Below are 16,911 nucleotides of genomic sequence, written 5' to 3' on the forward strand. Positions count from 1 at the left end.
ATCATTCTAATTCCTCTATGAGATCCCTACTGCAAGTGACAAAATTTATTATACCTCCGAGCTTGTATTTCACTGCAAATGTTCTCCATGATAGAACAGTAACTGACATGGAGTAGTAAAACTGGATGCTTTTAGTTTGAAATAACTTTGAAATGAGAAAATCATGTGTTGGTGTGCCTTAACTGTCAGGTAGATTCTTTGAAATCTAAAACCCAAGAAGTCTTTTTCCCTTGATATGAAAAAAAGGATTTTTCTAAATCAGGCTATTATTTTTTAATTTTACATTTGAAGAAATGTGATGAAGATTCCAATTATTACATTAGGCAGATATGGGTTTCTTTTCTGCATAGAGTATGAAAGAGTGCAACTCCAATGTTACCTTTCTGTAAATACTTTTGATGTTTAAATAAATTGAGTTAGTGGTCATCTTTTAAAATGATGCATTAGGTCTGTGTAGCAAGTAAATTCACCAAGATAAATGGCAGAGAAAGGTATTAATTAATACATTTAATGAGGGACATTTCCAGGGAGTCTTTGCAACATGGATGAGAATCATGGTAGAAGTTCTGCTTTTGGATAAAAGCTGCTCGTTCTTTCTAGAGAAGATGGAGGGTGTCATAAGCATGTAGTTACTGCTAAAACAAACATGCAATGAGCTAAGTTGGCTTAGTCAATAAGCATCCTTTTCTCATCAAGTTACTGTATAGATGTAACAAAGGAGATTCATAAGCACGCAGTTTCTTACCATTGCCCTCCTAAGGCAATATAGAACACTTGTGTACTCTAGAAAGTGAGAGTAGCGTGAAATTTCAAGAATAGGTAGGTAGGTAGGTGGAAAGAATGTAATTTCAGTTATTAGCATTATAATGCTTGAATAATAATTGTAACTTCCTTTTTTTCTATACAACACACAGTACGATACAGTAAAATAAGAAAAACATTAGTTTTTCCACAAGGCTTCAAATGCTCTCCAGTAAGAGGTTAAGTTCTTGAAGTCCATGCTGAATATCTTAACAAATCTAGAAAATTAGTTTTTAAGAAGCATTTCCTTGCCTGGAGACTATCAAATTGAAAAAATGTTCAATAGAGTGTTGTGATTATTAGTGCTATAGGCTTGCTTGCCAGTATTTTGAAGGTACAATAATTTTGAAATTCAAGGTAATCTTCCCTGTGTGTACTATGACTTTTTAGATTTTTCAGAATTTTCATTTAATTGTCCTTTGCTTAAACATGATACAAATCTTGTCCTACATTCTGTAACAGGTTAAATTTCTGTTTGCTACAGTAAGGAAGAACAGTCAAATATGGCTCTATTTAATATTTTTAATAGGCATTTTTTATGCTAAGGTGCCTGCCTTTCTTGCAAAACATGAAGTCGAGCAGATTTTTCAAATAAAGATGAGAGTTGAGAGATAAAATATTGTTACATAACATGAGTTACCAATTTTTTATGTACCATGAGTGAGGTATAAGGAATGTAGCTATGAACTGTTAGCATGGTACCTTATACTACTGGTGTTAATTGACTCCAAGAAATTTCCACAGCTCACAGTGATTTCCAAAAAATCCCAGAAAAACATGCTACTGCCTTTAAAAATGATAGTAGGCTATAGATTTATCTAACAAAAAGATGTTGCCCAGTAGGTGTGGAATTTTATAAAGGCTGTTTCATATTGTATTTTTTCACAAAAGCAAGGTGCTCAGATTTCATTTAAATGATCTCATTTTACTTTACTTAATTCCCAAATGGCTTCTTCATATTGCCTCTAGTTCTGTTTATGTTGTATAATTAAATAGGTAATTTTATTATTTAAATATATTTTATAAAATCTCCTTTTTTGTAATAAATTTTTTAAGGAACATTCCAATGTATCTGCTTATTAAATGAAATAATTTAACAATCGAGACTGATCTGAGAGAAATTACTTAATTTCCTGAAAGTATCTGGGCAAGGAATTGGAATGGAATTAACTGACATAGCTGCATTTGACTTTGTTTCATAATTTACACAAACTGGTCATCTAACTCTTAATGTATTCTCTTACTTTATCAGAGCTTTTTGTACTGTGTTTTAAAAATGAATCTCTTTTGTTGTTTTTTGGGTTTTGATTGTTTGTTTTTTTTTTCTGTTGGAATGTCCGTGTATTAAACTATACTTTCTAGCTCTATGTTAAACAGCCACACTGGCGCCGATACTAAAAATCACAACTGAATAATGGTGCTATCAATTTTACTTTGAGATTTTTTTCTATTTTCTGAGATTCTTTTTTTATTTGAGTTATGTCACTGTATTTAAAAAGTATTTTTGACAAGCAGCTGTGATTGTCTCTCCACTGCAAAAAGATAATAATAATTTACAGTTTGATGGAATTCTTCTCCAGTGATTGCCCTTATAGGAATGTAATTAACAGCATAATAGTCCACTGGCTTGAGAGATGAAAAAAATGCAGGACCTTCTCTTGAGTGCTATAGAGGAGGAAACCACAAGTTTAATAGAAAGTGCTTACTCTGTGCAACTTGTGTACTGTGCGTTTGTGTACTTGTGTACATAAACGCAAAGTCAGCTACTTTTTCTTTTATGTTTTAAATTTTCTCTTCAAAGGTACTGTAATCTGTGTTTAGCAAGCAGAACCTAATGCATTTTCTCTCTCTTTTTAGGCACAGAAATCATGGATAGAAAGAGCTTTTTACAAGAGGGAATGTGTTCATATCATACCCAGCACCAAAGACCCCCATAGGTAATTGCATGCTACTTGCATGAAAGTCAAGTCAGTTACAAGGAACTGACGCATCTGTTTGTATTTAGATAAAAATACTTTGTAATGAGATATTTAATAATTGGTTGAATTACAGATGGAGAGATGGATTTGTATGAGCACTATTTTTTTTACATTTCAAAACATACTTCATCAAAAAGAGACATGAAAGATCACCCTTGTCTGTGTTTAATTTAGAATAATAGAATCACAAAGGTTGGAAAAGACCTCTAAGATCATTCAGTTGGTGGATATCACCAATATTTCCCACTAAACCATGTCCTTCAACACGTCTAAATGTCCCTTGAACATCTCCAGGGTCGATGACTACACCACCTCCCTGGGCAGCCCTTTCCAGCACCTGACCACTCTCCCAGAGAAGTATTTCCTAACATCCGACTTGATTCTCTCCTGTGCAACTTGAGGCCATTCCCTCCAGGAATTTCCTCATCTTCACAGGGATCCTTCTGGTTCTTCAAATATTTGGAACAAAATATTGCCAAAAATATATATACAGAAAATTGTGGTGAACTACTACTAATTTTGATAATCTGTTAGTGCATGCAAAAGACTATTGTCAACCTAATGTCCTCTGAGGACATAGAAAATGTTATTGAAATAAGTGATAATGCAAACAGAATATAGAAAGAAATGTTGATATCTGTACTATATTCGTTTGGGATAGCAAAAATGAGATCTGCAGAGTTGAAAAGATTTTTAAGGGGAAGATGTATAGGCTGTTTATTATGTCTTTTTTGTATACATCAATGTGATATTAGATTTCTGCTTGTTTAATATCATAGGTGTTGCTGTGGGCGTCTAATAGGTCAACATGTTGGACTCACTCCAAGTATCTCCGTTATCCAGAATGAGAAAAATGAGAGCAGGCTTACTCGCAATGACATCCAGTCAGAGAAGTGGTCCATCAGCAAGCACACGCAGCTCAGCCCAACGGATGCTTTTGGAACCATTGAGTTCCAAGGAGGAGGCCACTCCAATAAAGCCATGGTAATCATGCTTTTCTCTTAGATAAATAACTAATGTTGCTAGCTGGATTAAAAAAAAAAAAAGAAGAAGAAGAAAAAAAAAAAGAAAAACATTCCCAAATATTAAACAAATAATTCACTTTGAATTATTATTTAGTGTTAGAACACCGGATACATTACTATGTATTGTGTTCCAAACAACTGGTGAACAGAAGGAACTGTAAAAACTAGAGGGTAGCATAGAACGGGCTACTTTTGTAATAACTAAAGACATACTAACATGCAGATATCTTCATCTTCTTTCAGTGATCCCCTATCTATCTTTTTCTGAGTGCTTTAGAATTCAGCTGTGGCTTCCTATTGCTGGGTGTGTCTGCAAGGCTGACAAATTTGAGATAGATTTCCAAAGAGTTCTTCCTCACGTATGTTGAAGGATAGACTATTTGAATTTACTTGCTTGTCTTTCAGCAAAATAAGAGGCCTACCAGTGTCTAAGCAAAGAACTGAGAAATACTTTCTCTGCTACAGGTTTTCTAGAACAAGGAAGCCTGTATTATGACTCATTCCTAATACAATGTTATGAAGTAATACAAAGTTATGAAGTTAATCTGAATGCATTTTTCCATTAAGTGATACAAGTTTGCAGTGCCCACACTAACCTATGCATGTATTTCTACATAGCATTCATGAAAAGATGTATCTAGCTAGAGCTAAACTGCAGTTCCTGTGACTTTGGGAATCAAAAGCAAGCCTGTATCTAGCATACTGTGTCTAAGACAGAGCTCTGGGCAGCTGTAAGGAGAGCCAAAACCCACTGGTGCTCTCCAGAATAACCTGCCCAGCAACCTAGTGCTATCTTGCTATCTTCTTTGTGTGAGTAGTTCCTTGCAGGATTCTCAGGACTGTTATAGTATTAGAAAGATTAGATAGATGGCAGGCTCAATACTGCACTACAAAGAGCCTGGTATTTTGCTCAGATGTGTACATGGTGGATAGACATGGAAATATTACTTGGGTGATTAGTTCTGTTTAACCAGATGGATGGATTCTGTTATAGGAAACCAGAAAACACTGTTGACCCAAGAAACAAATAGCAAATTAGGTAATTTCTTTGCAAGTATCATAGACACCTTATGTTCACTTGGTAAATAATCACCTAAAAGTCTGCAAGGCCGTTGCTAGAAAGATAATATGATTGAGCAAATAACACTTAGACTGAAAAAAATTGACACCCTCCTTGGCCCCAATATAAAACAAACTATGTTGTTGGAATCTTCACAAAGACCAGGAATAAAACAGAATGCTTTTCAACAAAACTGAAATAGTTTCAGAGAAGAAGTTACCATCATGCTATTATCTGTATATGATTACATTACTTTAAGCTCTTTATGAGAGGGAGTAAACAGTAGAACTTTCTGAGTTATATACATGAAGAGCTCTTTAAAGCAACAAACTGCCCAAGGCATTTGGAGCAGCTTTGTACTAATTAGGAGTTTAGGGAAGGTGTTGATATTAATTGTGCTACAAGATCTCTGGTCTTCTCTGTTGGGATTCTGATACCATAAGAGAACAGGAGATGCCTCAAGGTATATGCCACGTGCTCAAACAAATATATCTGAAATAAAACGAAGTCAAAGTGAACAACGGAAAAACCTTGAGTGCAAACAAAAGTAAGACCATAAAGTATTTGTAAAAGGGAAGAAAAGCAGGTTAAAAAATCTCAGAGATATAAATAACTAAAAATTCAAGGAAAAGTATAGATGAAACATTTATTCCTTAAAAAATTCTGGATTTATCTTAATAGTTCTAGAATCAGAATGATGGCTGTATCTATGATCCTACACCTAAAGCGTAGGAACAGAATTCTTTGTAAATTAAATATCTCTTCAAAAGCTCCGGAAATTCTGTCATTCTGCTTGTAGGAAAAGTGCTTCAAATTTAGCAATTCACTAAAAACCTCTGAAAGTCCCATTTGGCTAGTATCAGATGTCTAAAGCACAAATGAGGAGTTAATAATGAATAATAATGACAATTAATTGGTTAATAATATTAATATTAATTAAAATCAAACTTTGTTATATTATAGTGTGTTTATCACTAAAAATAGTGTGAAGATGTCCTTATAATCATAATTTCAGTACCACACATAATTATAGGGTAGATTTTAGTCAAGGAGCTAGCTAACTAGCTGTTGCAGTTTTATTAATAGAAAAAAAAATGAAACTTCTGTCTCTGAATTTGCTTTACACAAGATCTTTCCCATAATAAGCAACAAACTTACCAAATAAATGCTTTTTCTGTCCACATTTCAGAACCCAAAAGCAGCAAACCTGGAACATAAATCAAGTGGAGGAGGGAGGGAGGGAAGGATTGGACATAACACAACATGAAAAATGAATCTTTGTTCTTATCTAAAAATAGACTACTTAGTTATTTTCTAATTACTGGATATAAAATATCACTATAGCATAAAAGCTGATTTTTTCCTAATAGTCACATTAAGAAGTAGGTTAATTATATGCCTATTGCCTAAAAGAATAAACTTATAAATGAGCAAGATTTAGCAAGATAACCAAGATCAAGCAGAGCTTCGAGGAAGAACTTTATTTATTTATTATCCTGAAATTAATGCCTATATCTGAAATTTTTAAGCGTGGTAAACACAGAACAGAAGAGCACCATCTTGTTCTGCGTGAAGAGCAAATCTAGTAGCTTTTCCTGAATGAAGGCTACAAGAAATGAGATGGTATTTTGTAACAGAACCAACTGTAACCTCAGATTTGCAATTGGGAACTAGTACCCATAGTTAATTCATGCAACAGATCAGTAGATGTAAGACCGGAAGATAATTATTTCCTCCACTGAAAATAATAGAATTGGATTTTATTAATACATATATGAATTTGATGGAAAATATACATTTTTTGCATGTAAAATATAGTACATTGCATGCATAATTTCAAGCTAAAAGAGCAGTGCAAACAGTTGACACCAGACTACTACTAATAATGTCTCTAGTTGGGAAAAAAAGAGCAATTTTAACAGCACATGTAAATTGGAATGAAACAGTGAAGAGAATTTCAGATTGCTGTTGCCAGTAGGATTGGCTATGCCATTGATTTTGATTCTGAAAACACATAAAACAAAAATTCTCAAACAGAATGAATTCTGCTAATACAGTTGAGTTGTTAATCTTCAGAGAGACTACACTAAGATATTTGAATCAATAAATAGGTGAGAACACAACAGATTATAAACACATAGCAGAGGTTTCATAATATTTGTTAATGAGATCAATTACTGAAGAAGCCTTTCATTCAGACTTCCTGTAAATACAGATGATCCTTTAAAAATATTAAGGGTTTAAAGGGTATTTTATCAATCATCTGTTGCTTTCTTTACAAGCGGCTCATGCCATTAACTTTTAAGAAACACATTTAATGATTTTGCTGTTCATTGTTCTACAGCCAATGTACAGGTGAGAACAGAGAAAGATGTTGGAATACACAAAACTTTTCAATAGCCTTTGCAATAAATCTGTCAATTTAAGAGAAAGGAGAGAAAAGTGATTAATAAAATCGAATCCTCTTGTATCACTTGGCATTTAGTAATTTAAGAAATAGCACACGTGATTTCCTGTAACTATATATTAGCAATTTATTACCCTGACTCTGAGTGTAATTATTAAAGTGACAGAATGCATTCCAATTATGGGCAATAATCGGAATAATTTCAAAACAGAGACATTCTGCTCATTAGTTCACTAGCTTAGGCTATTTTGCTGTGATGCATTTTGCATTCATCCTATGACTAAACTTACCTAGTTCTTAAAATTTAGCATCTGCCCTTTCATAGAGGGGAAAAAAAAACACCTTTACATATTATTCTTATAACTTTAAAATTCCTTTTATCATGGTTTTTCAAGGTTACCTAGAAGATGGTTGTTTGAAGAACTTTAGTGAGTTAAATTCTTTCATCGTACTTTTTAATATTTTTCTCCTAATCAAATCCATTCCAATAATATCTTGGCTTAATGTTTCTTATGGATCATGAGATCATTAAAGTACATAAATAGAATTCTGAAGCATATATACTGTTTCTCTCATAGACTTGCTGACATATGGGTTTTTCACACATATACTTTAATAACGTTTAGAAATCAACAACATAAATGTGTATTTTTGCTTTTCAAATGTATTGAGTCTTGTCAAGGCTGTGTAAAAAGCCATGAGTGTTGTGAAAATGTAGAGATAATAATTTAAATCGTATAACTCAGAAAAAAAGTATCAAGCCTTTTTTTTTGTTATTGAATTTATATTCGAAGGGCATTTAAAAGAATTCAAAATATGGTGTCATATATGAAGAAAAATGGAGAATAACAGAAAGATAACTGTTCAAAAGCCATGTAAATCAATGATGCTCCTTCCACTGGCTGTTTAGTGAAACTTAGAGAAGCCTTCACAGAATCACAGAGTCACAGAATGTTCATTCAGATGTTAAGGAGAAAATTAACTTACAAGGAACCAATTTGGTTTTGCTCTAAGTTACAGTTTTGCTATTGAATTTAGTGAGAAAAGGGTCAGACTTATTTTCTGTGAAAGTTACACTTCGAGGGATCAATCTTTAGCTTGTAGAACTATCTGCAGTGCTGGAATCTTATCTGAGACTGTGGAAATATCCACCCAATCTTTGCTTGCATCAAAGAGAACCAGAAGAGCAGTGTTGGAAGATCACAGAATGTTACTGAAGATATTTTCATTGATGAAATAAAATAAAATCAAGCTTTATTCTGAATCTTTCTCCTTCCCATGACTCTCACCAGCTATTATGCACCATGTACTTTCATAAGATGGCTGTTCTTGAGTAACAGTCATATTTTTACCACTCAGTAACCTTGACTTTTGCCCTAAGGCATTGGAGTCCAACTTGCAAACATTTGGCTGTTTGATGGGCAGTATGCATGGTTATTTTTCAGGATGCAATTTGATAAAAAAAAAAAAGGAAACAAGTGTTGGCATCAAATTGTGCTCTTACTGACAGCCTCAATGGTAGTTGTGGTATTGAGTGGGCAAGACAAACATGGTGATCTTCCATTTTATGGTCATATGTTGAAATCAAGTCTGTCAGGGTATAAAAAGACACTAAAAAATAGAAAAAAAAAAACAGTTACTGGATGGATTATGTAATATATAATTGATGTCACTGGTACCTTCATTTTAGCAGCAGACAGAATGATGCTGTGGCCTGTGCTTTCCAAAAGTATCTTTTGGTCATTTCTGATATGAATTCAGTTTGTCTAATTATCTGCTTGTAGCTCACAGTCCAACTTTCCCACAAACACACTGAGGTGGCAATGATACCAAAACATAATCTCCATACTTAGAGCGGGATAGTGTTTTTGTACACGTTCAAAGGATGGTGTTTCTGTGTCAGTGCCTGCAGTTTAATGAGTAGTAGCACTTTGCAGGATTGGTTGTCCCTATGGTCAGGGCAAATGGAATTAGGATTAAGTCACTTAACACCTCTCCAATGTGTTAAAATTTTTGCAGCCCCTGAATTCTAATCAAAACCACTACTCTCACCATCTGATCTGGTCAGTAAGATTTTCTCATGAAGTTGAATGGTAGGTGCTGCTGATACAATTAACGTATAGAAGCTCAGGAGTACCATACACTATGCCAAACATCATTATTGTATGGTGTTTGTCTTGCAGTTGTTAAGAATGTGCGTGACAATTATAGAGAACATTACTGATGTACTGGGACAAATATGGATTCACAAATTGATGCTCATCTTTCAGTTTGGCTGTGTCCCACCTGCTTTCCTCAGGTGATTTGCACAGATAGGTTTCTGCTTCCAGAAATGTTGGAAACGGCTATTCGTTCTTTCTTGCAAAGAAACCTTGGATATAATCAATTTCTTCTGGAAAGAAAAGTTGAGTCCATATTTCTTACTCAACTGGAGAGATGTCCATCTTACTAACATGTGCTTACTAAAGCAGAACAATCTTATGGCTATAAATACAATTAGACATGATAAAAAGGGACAAAGGGATTACATTATATATGTGGATATTATGTTATTTGTCATGCCACAATGAGTAATGTAGATCTGGATGTTCCTACAGCTGAAAACAAGCTGTGTTATGTACCTGATGTCTGTTCTGACAAGCTATCAGGGGAAAGAATTCTGAAATAACTTTATAGGTATTGGTTCAAACAGACATTTGATAGGTTACTGGCTTTTGATAACCTACTTTATTTGAAAAAGCTGGCCCTTCCAAATCTTGTAGGCTATGGAAAGTTTTTATATCATTTTTTATAAGCCTTTGGTGCTGTATAAAAAAAAAAAATCAAAAAAGCATCTGCAGTTGTACAAGTTTTGTGAAACTATTCATATATCAGAAATGGAAACAGTGAGGAAAAGAACCCAAGAGAGAAGGGCTTACCAGGGGGAGAGAAGTCTGTGTGCATTGTAGTGGGACTGTAGAGAATTTGAATGCACGCGGATAAAGATGGACATATTCTCCCTTGGGACAAAATACTGCAGATGCAACACAGAGGAGCCAAGATCTGGAAATGTCTAACTGTGTTTCAGAATAATTTTAAGGGGCCTATGCTTTGTCAGGCAAATTCCTGAATATGTGCAAATTAGTCTGTAAGTTGTAAAACAGCATTTGTTCATTTGAAAAGTGCATCTTTCATAATCTCAGTTTAAACTTGTATGTAATTGAATAACCAAACTTGTTTCTGTTGCTTCCTGTTTTGAGTGTTTGATTTTGTTAATTTCAAAATAAGATACTAGCAAATTCAGTTGTGACTGGGTTGTTTTTGTCAGACTACTTAAACGTTTCCATTTTCTGCATTGTTAATTTCAAAACACGTACCTATGAAACATCGCTAAGCATATAGATACAATTCATAATTTCCTAAAAGGATAACCATCCAGCTTGTGAATTGAAAGTGTTCCTAGTAGCCTAGTTTTTTACAAAAATCTGCAAAAATTATTAACTTTGCCATTAGTTAATACCTTTATCATGAAGTTTGCCTTTTTTTTCTGTGTTCTAATGGGCATAGGTCATATGCATTAGGCATCACTAAGTATAACCAATCTTTTTTTTTTTTTCTTTACTACTGCCCTTATTTCTGCAGTATGTACGTGTGTCTTTTGACACAAAACCTGACCTTCTTCTGCACCTGATGACCAAAGAGTGGCAGCTTGAGCTCCCAAAACTTCTCATCTCTGTGCATGGGGGCCTTCAGAATTTTGAACTTCAACCAAAGCTCAAGCAAGTCTTTGGGAAAGGCCTCATTAAGGCTGCTATGACAACTGGAGCGTGGATATTCACTGGAGGAGTAAACACAGGTAACAGCAACCTTGAAATGAAATCACAGTGGCATCTATGAGATTTCATCAGTCTGACAGAAGAAAAAAATAGGGCTGATCGGATTAGGTAAACATGGCATGTTTTATTTTATTAGTGCTGACGGTACTGTGTGTAAACATGAAAATGCCAAGTTGATATCAGTATGGCAGCTACCAAGGAATACAAGGTTTAGTTAAGCAGGAAAAACACACTGGAGAGATAAAAATAAAGCCTCTTGTAAGGCAATTATATTAGTCCTGAAGACTTGACAAGATCAACAATCACCTACAGAGACAGAATACTAACCAGAACCTCAAGAAGTCAAACTTATATTGCATAAAACAAAAAACATTTTTGTCCAGAAAAGATATTTCACTTTCTTTTTTAAGATGATCTGAAATGCTAAAGGAAAAAAAAAAATGTTGATGTGATAGAAAAATTTACTGTGAGTAAGTATCACTTTTTCCTTTCCTGCAGACCTATATTTTCCTATTATCCCTGTAGCAAGGGAGATAATATCGTCATTTGTATTCAAAGTTGAATACATCTGTAACATACCACATGGGCCTTCTAAGAACCCAAGACAGCAGCTGGCTCAACTCTTCTGTGAGACAGCACATCAGTTTGGGGAATAATCTGCTAAACCTCGTTCCCTAGATAAATAAATGTTGGGAATTAGCTTCCCAGCTATCCTCCCTGCGAGGAGACAGAGTAGAGGAGAGAGTCAGGAGGAAAACAAAGATTTCTGCTAAAGATAAGTGCAAAAAGTTTTGAGCCAGGACTGACGTACTTATCAATTCTTGCCATTCTTATTAGCTGCAGTAACACTGTAATTTATTACTTCAGCAATCCCACAGAGTGTATCCTCTTACTATCTATGGAATATATTGTAATCACTCTATCATGCATTAGTCTTAATGCTTTGGGGATCAACTCCTATGTATTTGAATATGCATGCAAAAAAAGAGTCTTTGGCTATTTGGCTTACAGGGCATATAAAATTTAAAACAATAGTAGGTTTTATCACATAAGCAATACAAATAGAAAATAAGAGGTGTAATTTTTGGTCTGTTTCTTATACTCTGGGTTATAGTTTAAATTATAGCTGATTCTTTCACAAGGAGAGAGTGGTTGTTTCTTTTTCCTTTTAAACCACAGGAAGGAAACACACTTCAGTGTTTTGTCTCTTTATTTTTTACATGGTTCATTTAAAGTGCAGATAAGCTCGACTAGAATTTTACCTACTGTGTGACTGTTACATTTATAATCCAGTTATTTTCAAATTCATGGAATCAGAAAAAGAAGCAAACGGAGACACTGAGTAAGAGATAACAACCACAGCAAATCATAAGGTCTGCCGCAGTGCGGCTGGATGCAACAGATAAATAAATGGATGGACAGATAGATAAATAAATAAATTATTGATACGTGGGTCAAAAACTGATTTTGTGAAAATGAAGGAAGAATGGATTATGTCCTCTGCACTAGGATACATCTGGAATACTGACAAAGTGCATCAAAAGCATACAAACAGGAGTATCAGAAAGCACAGGAAAGAGAAACAGGGAGCAGTCATTCTCTCTATACTAATTTCTGTATTTTTGCTGATCCTCAAGTGATTGTGGATTTTTGCAAAAAATGTCTGAACAGATCACCACACAGCAGAGAAAGAATTTTTTCAAATTTCTATCCTTTATTCTGGCACAAAGTGTCTTAGTCTTTTCTTTTTTCATTGTTGTGTTTGTTTCTGTGTTTGGGAAGGATACACATATCAATGTGTCTGTTTGCATGCATGTGCATTCGTGAACACAAGTGCAGATAAGCAAGTTACAGTCAGCTCTCATTTTTTCTCTTTTTATTTCTAGGCCTGCATAAATATTTTTCCTGCTACCTCATTTAATAATTTTGTAGCTTAGATAAAACAAACATATAATATTTCTATAATAGTAATCAGTGAAAAAATATTCATATCTTGACTGATGAGCATTAAGTTGTCTTCATCCATTGCATAGGAGATTCCTAAAAATAGGATGCTTACCATATCATAACATATAAATCCATACCAAAATGAACAGAAGTGTCATTATTTTTATATCTCTGTTTTATGCTTTTTCCCCCCAGGAGTCATTCGACATGTTGGAGATGCACTGAAAGATCATGCCTCAAAATCCCGAGGGAAGATCTGCACCATTGGTATAGCTCCCTGGGGGATCGTGGAAAATCAAGAGGATCTGATTGGCAAAGATGTAAGTCTTGTGTGGACATAGATAACCTCTAATATATATAAATTTTGCAGTTATTTTCCTTTTCTCTTCATCCTGAACTTCTTATAGAATTAATGCCTCTAACAACAGAAAATCAGTACGCACCCAGAGCTTCCACTATGGGTGATAACAATTTTGACATAGCAACAACAAAAAAAAACAAGAGGTCAAGAAATAGAAATTTGCAGTACTTTCTAGAACATATACTTTATTTTTAAATAAATCACGAAGAAAATGTACTAAAGTTTCATCTTTTAATCGTTATGCACTGGAAAGCTTGAAGTCTGATTCATTTTGCAACAATATTATGATGTATTGGTTATATTTATACTTACTGACAGTCTCCCATGCAACATATTCCATCTTATTACTTTTTATTACCTCAACTGAGAAAAATCTTATAAATATTGGCCATGAGATCAAACCTCAATGAATCATAACAGTTACCTTCTAACAGGCCATATTTCTGTCACTCAGAAAAATTAACTATCATCACTTGAAATAGATGAGTGGCTTCTGATAAATCAAAAATTCTTAGTCTTATCATCACAGAGAAAGGAATAACAGTTTAAAAAAAAAGAAGTGAAACAAACATTTTTAGGTAAAGTTTTCTATGAGTGCAGCCATGACTGTATCATTAGAGCTACACTTAGAGAGTTATTACCAGCTACAAAAGCAGTACTAAAATACATCTTTGGTAGACAAAATAGAAATTTTTCCTTTGAGCTCTGTGACCCCTGCTATTTCCATAAAAAGTTTGATTGGTGGAATAATGCAACACTGAGGCATCTTGGGTGTTACTGCTTTCTATTGGACATGTAAGCTTTATGCTTACTAATATTGCATTTCATCTTCCATTTGATAATCTTGTCAGGCTACATTATAAAAGCTTTCTTCAGCTCTTCATAGTCCACTGAATTGTCTGCAAGCTTTTTGTATTCATTGACCTCAAACCTCTACATGACTCATTTTGAGGTAGGCCACTTGTTACTAAATCTTTTTAGTAATTAGTTGTGGCAAAAAATAACCTTTCTTTCTTAGCACTTTCCATCCTTTTCTCTATAATTTCTTGTTACTAAACCCTCAAAGAATTTTCAGTGTATGCAGTTTCTTTTGAAACACTTGGTGAGCAAGTGTTTTGAAAATCAAAGAGCACTGGCTCATTAGAGGTGAATGCTGTGAAATGAACCAAGAAGGGGGAATATAAATAGTACCACAAGAATGTAAAATGAACTATCATTAAGAAAAACACACAAGGCACAAAAGATTGCATGGCAGAAAAAAAACGTCAGCCAATAGTGAAAGGCCTGTTGAACTCCAGCATCAACATGGCTTTATGCCTATATGCACTATGTCTGGTTAAATTATGATCAAAATTGGGGTGTTGTCAAAGCATACCCTCACTGCTTGGAACAGCATTGGATACAGAAAGTAATCATGGAATATTAGTGGAGAATAGGAGGAGTTTATTTCCGCCAGTGCACATGCCCCAGTACACGCTGCCTCTCCATGCTTTGTGGCTCACCAGGTTTGATCCCTTTCTGCTAATTCTCTGACACTATTCTGGCCTGTGTCACGACTGAAATCATAGCTGAGAAGTTTTACATTTACCAGCCATATCAGTCAGCTCCTGGGTAGCCCAAGGGTCTCTTCAGACTCATGAAGATAAGTGGGCAATTAAGCAAATATTACTGATGTTTGTTATTTTGTTTGTTATTTTTGACAGCTAGCAGTCCCTGAGGAGACCAATCTTACTCTGATATGGTAAAAGCAATACAGTACAAAACAGTGCCCAGCTTAACACACTTAAATTCTAATTTAAAAACAAAGCACTCGAAAGAAAGTTAGACTGCTGATTTATTTCCAATTTTCTAATACAAAAGCTGAGAAAGTAATGTTGCTTGCTTAATCTGGTGGAAAACTTGTGTTACAGCCATTCTTCCCTTTAAACATGGAGCCATTTTTCCATCTAAAGAAATGCAGTCTGTGAGTCTCTGTAGTGTGCATGTCATTGAGTCTTCCTTTGCAGGGTCTGTTCAGCCCTCACTTGAGCTTAATTGCTCATCACCACAGTAGGAACAGTGTCTGGATTAGGAGTGCTTTGATTTCATTACTTGCTCTTTGCTCTGTGAAGTCAACCAAGTCTCATTTTTTCATCCAGAGGAGCTATTATTTCAGCTTCAAGTGTATATATGCTTTTACTCTTTGACTTAGTTAAGAACTTTCCCAGTAATATGATATGTCCCTGATCTTTAGCAGTGCTTTAGTATATGACCTTAAGTAGAATGCCTTGGTGTAGTGATTCAAGGCTTGAAAACAAAAAGCCAAAATCCTTTTTCTTATTGATTTCATCAAAAGGTAAAATTGATCTCCTGTGCTGCCATGCCAAATCATTCCAAAACCCATTACCCACTTTTCCATGCCTGCTATAAAAATCTCTCCTTCTATAGATTCAGCAGGTCAACATAAGAGGAAATTCATAATTTTTCTACTTTTTTTTGTGCATTTCATTTGTGAGTTATTGTGTTTCTCTTCCCATATTTCTCCTTTGATATTTGAATTGCACTCAGCAGTGAGTGCATGGCACAAAATGAAACTCACCAGAGATTCTGGAGAAGTTAGATACTTATAATTTTTATCAAAGGCTCTATCCAGTAAAGAGAAAGTATCTGTGGTCAGCTGAAATCTGTGCAGCAGAGCACACAATGCAAAATACAAGCTTTCTCTTTAAACCTGTACCATAAGTAAATAACATAAGTGAACAACTGCATGTAAGCAAAAATGTATTAACAGAAAGAAAAATATTTTCACACAGCAGATTACTACATATATATACATAACACCTACCAAATATTACCATATATTGTATAGCATATTTATGTACAACCATTTTCATGTTCCAGAATAAATTATACTTTTTATTCTTTGGAATTCAGATGCTTACAATGGGAACATTGTCACTAACAGATATTCTTTATGGACTTGTTCAGAACATCAAGGGGAAAAAAAAAAAGCAGAAAATGAAAAGTACACAAGTGATGAGTATTCTGCTACTAAAAGTCTACTCTCTTGTATGGTTGACATCATAAAAATGAAAAGTAAAAATGGTCTCCTTTCACATAAGGCCTATATTGGACTAAACATAAGTTGAATCAAACCCTACATATTTATCTTGCTAAAAAATAGAATCTGACTTTCTCAGTCTGTGTCTAGAATTATTAAAAACTGTACTTTCATAACCACCATTTTTTATATCAGCACAGATGTTGGATTTTATAACTTTAACTGGGTGTGAAAGCATGTTATCAACAAAGTTTTCTCTAGGGTGCTCAAACAGTACAGCAGATCTCAGTAGTCCTGCCCTACTTGCTAATATTTTAAGTTTTTCAGTATTGATTTGGATGGTGGAACAGGGAGGCCATCTCAAAGCTGGAAGGTTATGTGCACTTTGGAAGGCTGCATCACAACAGGGAAGTTGTCTGAAGTCAAGTGTTATGAACTTCTCAAAATCACTGGGACAATAACAGACAGGGTAGCTT

At 34.5% G+C, this 16,911-nt stretch overlaps 1 protein-coding gene across 6 annotated transcripts in view; it reads left to right on the forward strand.

Moving 5' to 3' along the window:
- TRPM3 (transient receptor potential cation channel subfamily M member 3) overlaps positions 1 to 16,911 on the forward strand; it is a 396,319-nt gene that overhangs the window by 264,298 nt on the left and 115,110 nt on the right. For all 6 annotated transcript variants that reach the window (XM_052701292.1, XM_052701293.1, XM_052701289.1 and 3 more), the window contains exons 2-5: positions 2,659 to 2,738; positions 3,560 to 3,764; positions 10,894 to 11,107; positions 13,230 to 13,354. In XM_052701292.1, coding sequence (XP_052557252.1) covers positions 2,659 to 2,738; positions 3,560 to 3,764; positions 10,894 to 11,107; positions 13,230 to 13,354 — 624 coding nt within the window. The remainder of the gene's footprint in view (positions 1 to 2,658; positions 2,739 to 3,559; positions 3,765 to 10,893; positions 11,108 to 13,229; positions 13,355 to 16,911) is intronic.

This window comes from Tympanuchus pallidicinctus, unplaced genomic scaffold, assembly GCF_026119805.1.
Source record: "Tympanuchus pallidicinctus isolate F22 unplaced genomic scaffold, pur_lepc_1.0 scaffold4, whole genome shotgun sequence".
Taxonomy (NCBI): Eukaryota; Metazoa; Chordata; class Aves; order Galliformes; family Phasianidae; genus Tympanuchus; species Tympanuchus pallidicinctus.